The sequence below is a fragment of the Nannospalax galili genome, unplaced genomic scaffold (assembly GCF_000622305.1).
Source record: "Nannospalax galili isolate Female #2095 unplaced genomic scaffold, S.galili_v1.0 scaffold56, whole genome shotgun sequence".
NCBI classification, from domain to species: Eukaryota; Metazoa; Chordata; class Mammalia; order Rodentia; family Spalacidae; genus Nannospalax; species Nannospalax galili.
Window position 1 is genome coordinate 2,214,919 of NW_008340065.1, and position 9,196 is coordinate 2,224,114.

Sequence of the window (9,196 nt, forward strand, 5' to 3'; positions counted from 1 at the left end):
AAAAAACTTTTTTTTTTTTTTTTTTTTTTTTACTTCCAGACCCCTCCTGACCCAACCCTTTCCAAAGGCAAATACAACATATATGCAAACCTTATATCCAACCACCACACCACAAAAAGGGGGGGGGTGGGGAGTGTTAGGGTGCCCCAAGATCTCACCATTAGACAAATACTTCAGCATACATGGATAAATCAAATTGCCAAACCAGAAACATTTCTGAAAGCAAATTTTCTTAAAATAACCTGAGGAACTAGTCCCAAGTTTGATAACTCTGTAACCATGCATTAAAAGCATAAGCAATCCTTGACACTAGCAGGATGTGCCACTCCTGTGTAGGACTCTATATCCTGCCACATCCACCTTTGCTGCTCCTTTCACAATCACAAAGAAATGGAATCTGCCCAGATGGCCCTCACCAGATGAGGGGATAATGAAAATGTGGTACAAATACACAATGAAATTTTATTCAGCCATAAAGAAAGTGAACTTAAGAAGTTTGCGGGGAAATAAATGGAACTGGAAAATACATTAAGAGCCCAGAGTCAAATGTTCTCATATGCAGATCCCAGCTTCTAGCTGTATTTATATAGGAATGAGTAGAGACCAGGAAACAATGAAGTGGTCCATAAGATTGGGGGAGGGGGGCTTTAGAGGAGAGGGGTGGGGAGGGTTAGAGAACACAAAGATAGGCAAGTGAATCAGCCAAAGTTGTGAGAATTTGAAATACCAATAAACTGGCGATGAGTTTATTTTCTCTGAAATTCCCTGGCTGGATACAGGGCTACCTCAGACCAGGAGGTAAACATCAGTACAGACAGAAATAGCACTGAATAAGGTTCTCTGCCTTGAGGCAAGGGAAAGAGGAGCCTAGGTGTAAACTGCACACAGAAAAATCCCAAATTAGAGATGGCTCTGCCTGTAAAAGTGCTCACCCCCAAGGGTGTCGATCTGAGTTTGACCCTGGGTCCCACAGGGAAGAGAAACAACTCCTACCAGTTATTCTCCTGTATGTGTATATGTGTGCATGCCCACACACTCACACACATGCAAATAAATAAAATTGAGTAATTTTTAAAATTCTCACAACAGGAGTGTGGCTTAGGGGTTGATAACTCAGCAGTTAGAGCACTGGCTGTTCTTGCAGAGGACCTGGGTTCAGTTCCCAGCACACACATGGAAGCTCACAGCTGTCCAAAACTTCTGGCCTCTGACAGCATTGCACAACACGGGTGCACTTACATACATGCTGGCAATGTACTCATAAACCAATAAAATTAAGAAAAAAGGAGTGTGGCTTAGTTGGTAGAGTATCTGCCTGACATGCATGAAGGGGTTTGATCTCCAGCACTGCATAAAACTGGGCATGACACATGCTGATAATCCTGGCAGTTGGGAGGCAGAAGCAGGAAGTTCAGAACTTCAAGGTTACCCTCACACCTAGAAAGTGAGTAGTTTGAGACTAGCCTGGGTTACATGAGACCCTGTCTCAAACAAACAACTCCAAACCACTGATATATGTGGAAGACAAAATACAGATGCTGTCATTAATTGACAATGCAGCTACTACTGTAAAAATGATGCAAAACGGATCAAGATCACATTCAATGCCAGCCTACACTCTACAGTGAAACAATGTCCCAGAAAATACATAGGAGATAGGGAGATAGCTCAGCTGGCAAACTGCTTGCTGTACAGGCATGGGGACACGAGTTAGATTCACAGCATCCTTATAAAAAGCTAGATGTATTGGTGTGGTGGGGTACCTCAGGACTGACCATCGCTACACCATGTTATAAATAGGCCCCAGTAGTTAAAGCTAGAGACAGCTCCAATATGGGAGTGGAAAAGTTTGACCCAGGTGCACCAAGGTATGGGGTTTGAGAACACGTGGGCACACACCTGGTTGCTCCTGCTAACTGCAGATTTACTTACGGCTTCTGTACTTTCTGCTTGGCTTGCTCTTGCAGAATAGAAATTGTTCTCTTACAGAATAGAAATAGGGGGCTTTCCACCCCTAAGCTTGGGAACTTAAACTTTTCACCCCTGGATGTGGTTTTTCTGTATAAAATCTTACCCTAAAAACGGCTCAGGGCTGTACTTGGGAGCGGAATGCCCAGAGTAGTTGCCAGCTGGCTATTAAAGACTTTCTTTGGCTATTTTCTGCATCTGAGTGGTCTTCTCTGGTGAGGCAACCTCATAACAGTGGGACAGTTCTCAATCCCTGCATTCCTGGGGTTTGCTAGCCAGTTTGCCTCACTGAATCAAGCAGTCGCAGACCAATTAAATACCCCGACTCAAAAACAAGGTGAAGGAGCTTCTTACTGCAACAGATGGAGACTATTACAGAGTTCCACACCTGGTCACACACAGAGAATAAGTGTCAGTGAGATGCCCAGTCCTAAGTGACACACCTACAAAGGAACCTCTAAATGTTCAAGGAACACAGAACAGGGGTTAAGAGAGAATTTTATGCATCTCTCAACTCTCATCAGCAACAGATGGGGATTAAAAAGAAAGTCACAACTGACCAAAATATAGAGAATGAGACACTGCAGAGTGCATGTCCATGGCTAGGACTCCTATATTAAACCCCAGCCACGCAGGAATCAGGGTGGATTGCCAATGTGGGGTGAGGGGGAAAAACTGGATGAAAGTCAGAGGTGGTGGAGGACCATAGGAAACAAGAGTGTTCCAGGCTTCTGGGGACTGATTCATATGAACTTATAGCAATGGTGACAGCATGCACAAGACCCATGAAAACTCAAACCAGACAAAAACCCAGCACAGAAGTGCTGGGTAAGGGAGAGCTGATCTTTAAGGGGGTGATACTGGATAGGCTAACCAGGCTCCAATTGGATGAACTCACACACCAAGAGACATCTGGGGACACAAACTTGACTCGATGGGCCTTAACATACATGACAGAATGCATTAATCCATTGGGAAGGCTATGGGGGGAGGGGGAATTGGGAAAGGACAGAGGAAAGAGATCAGTAAAATTGTCTCCAATCTGAAAGAGGAAAAACTATTGATGAAAATGAAAAAAGTCAGGGCTGGAAAAGATGGCTCAGAGGTTAAGAGCACTGGCTGCTCTTGCAAAGGATCTGGGTTCAATTCCCAGGAACCACATGGTGGCTAAGAGCCATCTGTAACTCCAGTTTCGGGATCTGTCGCCTTCTTCTGACCTCCATGGGCTCTGCATGACACGGGTGCACTTATATACATGCAGACAATACACTCATACACAAAATAAAAATAATTAAAATTTTTTAAAAAATGAACAGTCGCCGGGCGTGGAGGTGCACGCCTTTAGTCCCAGCACTTGTAAGTCAGAGGCAGGCGGATCTCTATGAGTTCAAGGCCAGTCTGGTCTACATAGTGAGTTCCAGGACAGCTGGGGCTACAGGGAGACCCTGTCTCAAAAAAGACAAAAAAAAAAAAAAAAAAAAAAAAAAAAAAAAAAAGAACAAAATCAGGACTGGAGAGATAGCTTGGTGCTTGGTGGTTAGGAGCACTTGCTGTGCAAACTAGAAGACAGGGGTTCACAGTCCAGCATGTAGCTGACAAGCATCCCAAGCATGCCTGTGCCGGGGGTTCGAACTAGCGACCCCCGGGGACGTGATGACTGGGGATGAGTAAGCACGCCAGCCCACGCCGCCCCCAGTACCTGAGGACACTCAGACACAACGGGGAGTCTAGTCAGGCAGGGACTCATTTATTGCAGGTATTACAGAGCTTATAAAGGCACCTGGAAATCCCCCCCCCCCCAGGGTGTATCTTAAGGATGGTCACACGCTGATCATGCACTCCTCAGCAGTGCGGAAGTATTCTTCAGACTTTCAAAGCAAGCCAGGCCGTGCCCCCAGTAACTTCCTTTCAGACCTATGCAAGGTGGGGCCTTTAGGTCCCCACAAGTCTGTAACTCTAGCTCTGGGAGACAGGAGGACTGACAAGGCTCACTGGCTTCCAGCCTCGCCAAGAAAATACAACCCCAGGTTCAGGGAGAAACCTTGCCTCAAAGAACAGTCTGTGAGGGGCAGGACACCTGATGCCAATCCGGTCATTAACCTCCTCTAGTAAACAACTTTGGAATTGGATCTCAATTTGCACATGAACTAAATGGGTTCCACCTTTCCCGAACCTCAGGCCATCTCCTAAATGGGTTCCCTCTTCAAAGGGGAAAAGCTATACTAAAAGAAGAATCTATCTCTAGGTAGAGACAGGCCGTGGTCTCCAGGACCACCCCTAGGAAGGCAAGCTCACCCTTAGTCATGCTAAAGAGATAGAAGCTAGAAAGATGGCTCAGCACTTAAGAGACTGGCTGCTCTTCCAGAAGACTTGGGTTTGGTTCCCAATACCAACATCAGGCAGTCCACAACTACCTGTATCTCCAGTTCCAGGGGTTTTGACACTGCCTCCAGACCTCCAGACACTGCACATATGTAGTACAACACTCAGGCACATGCACATAAAACAAATCTTTAAAAGCCTAACTTCCGTTTCTTTCTACTAATTCATTTCTAAGCAGGCTTTCCTTAACACTTTGGGTCTCACTCCTCTAAAGCCCCCTCCCCACCATGTAGCTGACCCCCACACCAGTTTAATTCCCTTCTCTCCTCCACTCTCCTTGTGGCAGCCGCTGAGATTTTTACAACTTGCCTGCCCTGGGATGTTCTTTTAAGCTCCAATAAAACTGTCCCAAGCTTCAAACAAGATAGCCATTACTTGCAGAGAGGAAGGTCAACAACCTACATAATAGTAAGGTTTTTACATTCCACAATAAGTGGAGAAACACTGGCTAAAACATTTACTTCTACCAGGCGTGGTGGCATATGCCTTTAATCCCGGCACTTGGGAAGCAGAGGCAAGTGGATCTTTGTGAGTTCCAGGACAGCTGGGGCTACAGGGAGACCCTGTCTCAAAAACACATTTTGTCAAGCCAATCAAGATTAAGCATCACAACCACCAAGTGCTGACATTTATAAAACATTCCATTCTAACACACAAGGTCATAAGCAACATTCATGAATGAACATCATAAGGAAGGTTATAAAAACAAATCTTTAAGCTGGGCATGGTGGCGCACACCTTTAATCCCAGCACTGGGAGGCAGAGGCAGGCTGATCTCTGTGAGTTAAAAGCCAGCAAGTCCCAGGCTGGCTGAGAGCCCCCGTCTCAAAAAGACCAAAATAAATATGGCTGGAGAGGTGGCTCAAGGAATAAGAGCACTTGCTGTTCTTCCAAAGGATCCAGGTTTGTCTCCCAGCACCCACATGGTAGTTTGGGCTCTGTCATCACCTTCTGGCCTTCACAGGTAGTACACACATACATACACACACACACCAATAAACATACTGGAAATCAAAACACTTGTACAAAAAAAAAGTTAAATAGAAATAAAAAATAAGTGAAATTTTAGTGCCCCACATGCAGCAGCCTCATATAGGGTTCTTGGCACCTGTGAATTACTCACTTTACTCAAATCCTTAACACTATTCGTACCAACCATCCTAGTTCCTCTTAATACCACTCAGCCCCTGGAGCATTCCGGATGTAGATAATCTCTTCATTCTGACTAAGAGAAGGTGTGTAAAAACTAGGACTTTCAGGTTATTTTAGGAAGGAAAAAGAGACTGCTGGGGCTGGAGAGATGGCTCAGTGGTTAAAAACACTGTTCTTGCAGAAGACCAGAGTTCAAAGCCCAGCACCCACATGGCAGCTAACAACTGTCTGTAACTCCAGTCCCAAAGGGATCTGACAGCCTCTTCTGTCCTCCGAGGGCACTGCATGACACGGGTGCACTTAGCTACATGCAGGCAATACAGATACACATAAAATAAAAATAATTTTTGGGGAGGGTCTTTTTGAGACAGGGTCTCCCTGTAGCCCCAGCCTGTCCTGGATTCGCTGTGGAGACCAGGCTGGCCTTGAACTCACAGAGATCGGCCTGCCTCTGCCTCCTGAGAGACTGTTGTGGTAGAACTGTTCCGCCAAAGAAGTCAAACTACCCAGAGGTAGTGACCTTGAAAGTTCTATTACAACACACACAAAGCTTCCTAATCAACCAGCTTTAGGGTCTGGCACTCCAAAAGTACCAAGAAAAGGAAAAAAGCACAAATCAACAGTGGATACAAAGACATTTTGCAGCTTTTCTATGTGAAAACATTTATTCTGAACACTTTTTGTTTTAAGTAGTAAGAACTGTACAGTTGTGAAGATGCAGCACAGTGGTATAAACACAAATTGTGGCACTAGAAAGCATATCCCAAATACACTGTAAGTCAATTCCCTTCCACATGGTTTGCCAGCAAGCTTACTATACTTTCACACTACAAATTGTAATAAAATCTTCACCGGCCAAACCAGTCAAGACTGAAATTTCAAGCCTGGTGTGGTGGCACATGTCTTTGATCCCAGCAATTGGGAGGCAGAGGCAGACGGATCTCTGTAATAACCTGTCTCAAAATGAGCACCCCCACTCCCAAAAGACTGAAATTTCAAAAAAGGCATTAAACAACCAGCAGCATCATATGAATTTCACAATAAAGTCCAGGCTTCAGAATTCAAGTGCCATCAGTTTTCTGGAAGGAATCTAAACACTACAACACATAAGCACTATAGTTACTTTACTTATTTCTCATTAAAATATAAAAGACATTACAGGAGATGGAGAGATGGCTCAGCAGTTACTCTTGCAGTGGATCTGGGTTCGATTCCCAGCACCCATATGGTGACTATCATCCACAATCCCAGCTCCAGGGGATCCCACACCATTTCTGCCTTCAGGAGGCTTTGCATGACATGGGTGTACATATATACAAGCAGGCAAAACACTCATACATATAAAGTAAAAATATTTCAAAAAATAAAAATAAACATATTGCAGAAAATTCTTTAGGCACAATTTTGGGGGGCTTTTTTGTTACTTTTTGGTTTTAGACTTTTAAATTTTTACTGTACTTTTCAATTATGTGTATATGGGAGAGTAGCACACATGTGAATACTGGTGGGCTTGGAGGCCAGCGTCAGCCCCCACCCCCTACCCTGGAGTTCCAAGTGGCTGAGCAGTCTGTTATGGTTGCTGGGTCCTCTGGAAAAGCAGTACGTGCTCTTTAACCACTGAGCCATCTCTCCAGTCATCCCCCACCCCCAGTGTTTTTGAGACAGGCTCTCACTCTAGCCCAGACTGGCCTCAAACTCATGGCAATCCTGCCTCAGCCTGAGTGTGGGATGACAGGCCTGAGGTTGCTGGATTGTGCATATTTTACCACACAGTCTTTATTTTCTAGTTTTACTTCAAAACCACAACAGACTACATATAATTGGTTATTTTTTAAAAGAGTGAGAACTCTAGTCGGGCATGGTGGCACACACCTTTCCTCCCAGCACTCAGGAGGCAGAAGCAGGAGAATCTCTGAGTTAGAAGCCAGCCTGGTATACATAGTAAGGTCCAGGCCAGCTGAGGCTACAGGGCCTGTCTCAAAAAGAAAAAAAAAAAAAGACCAAAAAAAGAAAAAGAATTAGAAGTCAATAATTAGACAAGAGTCAGGAATTCTATAGAAACCAGAGGCTCAGAGGCTCCAGTTCCACGGGTGCCCTTACATACAAGCAATACACTCATACACATAAAATAGTTTTTTAAAAAAGAAAGCCTATTAAGTTGGCTATTTTTCAAGCGAGATACGGACTAATTTTTTTTTTCTTAATAAAAAAGAACTACGAAAGCTTAACAAGAGAAATTACCATCTCCCCAGAGAGCTGGTCAACATCGGTCTTTAAGTTTACACTGGGACGACCGAGTCCTCCACGATTAAGTTCAATTCCCTAAAGACCCTCTGGGTCCGCATCCCGGCAGAAGTTCCTACGGGTCAGGGCCACGCCCGCCCTGAAGAGGAGCGCGGGGCCGCGGCAGGGCCACCAGTTCGACTCACCGCAGGGGCCGGAGCTCGGCCTGCCTCAGCACAGGGTACAAAGCCTTCAGGGTGTCCCCACAGGTCCCAGGCTGCAGCCCGGGAAGAGATACCCCGGGCCCGAAAAGAAAGCCAGCAGACGCAACTCGCGACTAGGCGGTACCCGGGACGCGATTTCCGCCCCGGCGCCCACAGTCCGTCCCGGGCCCGACCCCCCGCTGCCGGCGCTTCCGCCCGGTTGACAGCCGTGGGGGCTTGAGCTGGGGCCTATCGCCCGCTAAGGACAGCTCAGAGCAGGGCTCAAGACGACCGGGGAGACAAAGACGCGTGGTCGGGGATGGCACGCTCACCAGGCGGAATCCAGGCGAGAAAACGGACGGGACCAGCTTCGGAATCGACGCTCAGCATCCAAAATGGCGACGCCCTCGCCCAGACCACAGATTCTTCCTGGCGGAAGAATCCACGGGCCGCCTTGGCCCCGCCCCCTCCACAGGAATTGGCTGAGCGCCCGGCGCTGCCTGAACCCTCGCGCCGCGCGGCTCGCACCCTCGGCTCCCTTCGGAACCCGCCCGGCTGGGGACTATTTCCCACGGCGGAGGACCGGCCTAGTCGCCTGCAGTTCTCGGCGGGCTGAGTCACCTGCTGCGGACCCGCCTAGGAATTTGACCTGGGCGCGGTGCGGCCGGCGGTGGTGGCTGGTCCTCGGTGGCGGCTGGTGCCCGCAGTCCACGCTCAGCACCCTTGTCCCCAAAGGTTCCAGCTGGACTGGCCCGCTGCAGGCTGCCTCGCCGACGCCGGGGTTCTTCGCGGAGGAGGCTCCTCAGCCTCGCTTGCCCGTCCTGCTGCCCGAGAGGCTTTTCTTTGCAAACCGGCAGGTTCGGGCTCCGCGGAGCTGCAGGCTGGGTCACCGCCTTTTAGCCAACTTGCGGTTTGGCGGACCCAGCGGTAATCCTCCAGCTCGCGAGTTCACTAGTAACTCCCAAGGACCACACCCTCCGACACCACATCCTCCGGCACTGGCTCGGAGGAAACTTTGTCATGCAGTTGTCTTTAACTTGGAAACCATTTTCTGGGCTTAGTATGAAAGAGGCTTCCAGGGCTCTTGGCTTTCCGAAGGGGGAAACCCTGACCCCCATCTGTAGAGGTTTTCCCGCTACCCAGACAAAAATTGTGGTTTGTTTTGGGTCAGTCATAAAGTCAGGGAATGCGTGTTATCCTACGAGGCTTGAATGAATTTGAAAATAACTCTTGTAAACATGGGGCAGCATTTCGAATGCCTGGATTCC

The 9,196-nt window shown here is 47.4% G+C and overlaps 1 protein-coding gene across 6 annotated transcripts in view; it reads right to left on the reverse strand.

Moving 5' to 3' along the window:
• Ist1 (IST1 factor associated with ESCRT-III) overlaps positions 1-8,571 on the reverse strand; it is a 25,304-nt gene extending 16,733 nt beyond the window's left edge. The window contains exon 1 of one of the 6 annotated variants that reach the window (XM_029564426.1): positions 8,550-8,571. Coding sequence is in view for 3 of the 6 variants with exons in the window: in XM_029564427.1 (XP_029420287.1) it covers positions 7,744-7,746 (3 nt within the window). In the remaining 3 variants the exon portion in view is untranslated. Of the gene's footprint in view, positions 1-7,743; positions 7,871-7,931; positions 8,126-8,260; positions 8,457-8,549 lie in introns of those variants that run through there. The other 5 variants (XM_008834941.3, XM_008834942.3, XM_029564427.1 and 2 more) reach the window with 5 other exon arrangements.
• Positions 8,572-9,196: the final 625 nt, after the last annotated feature.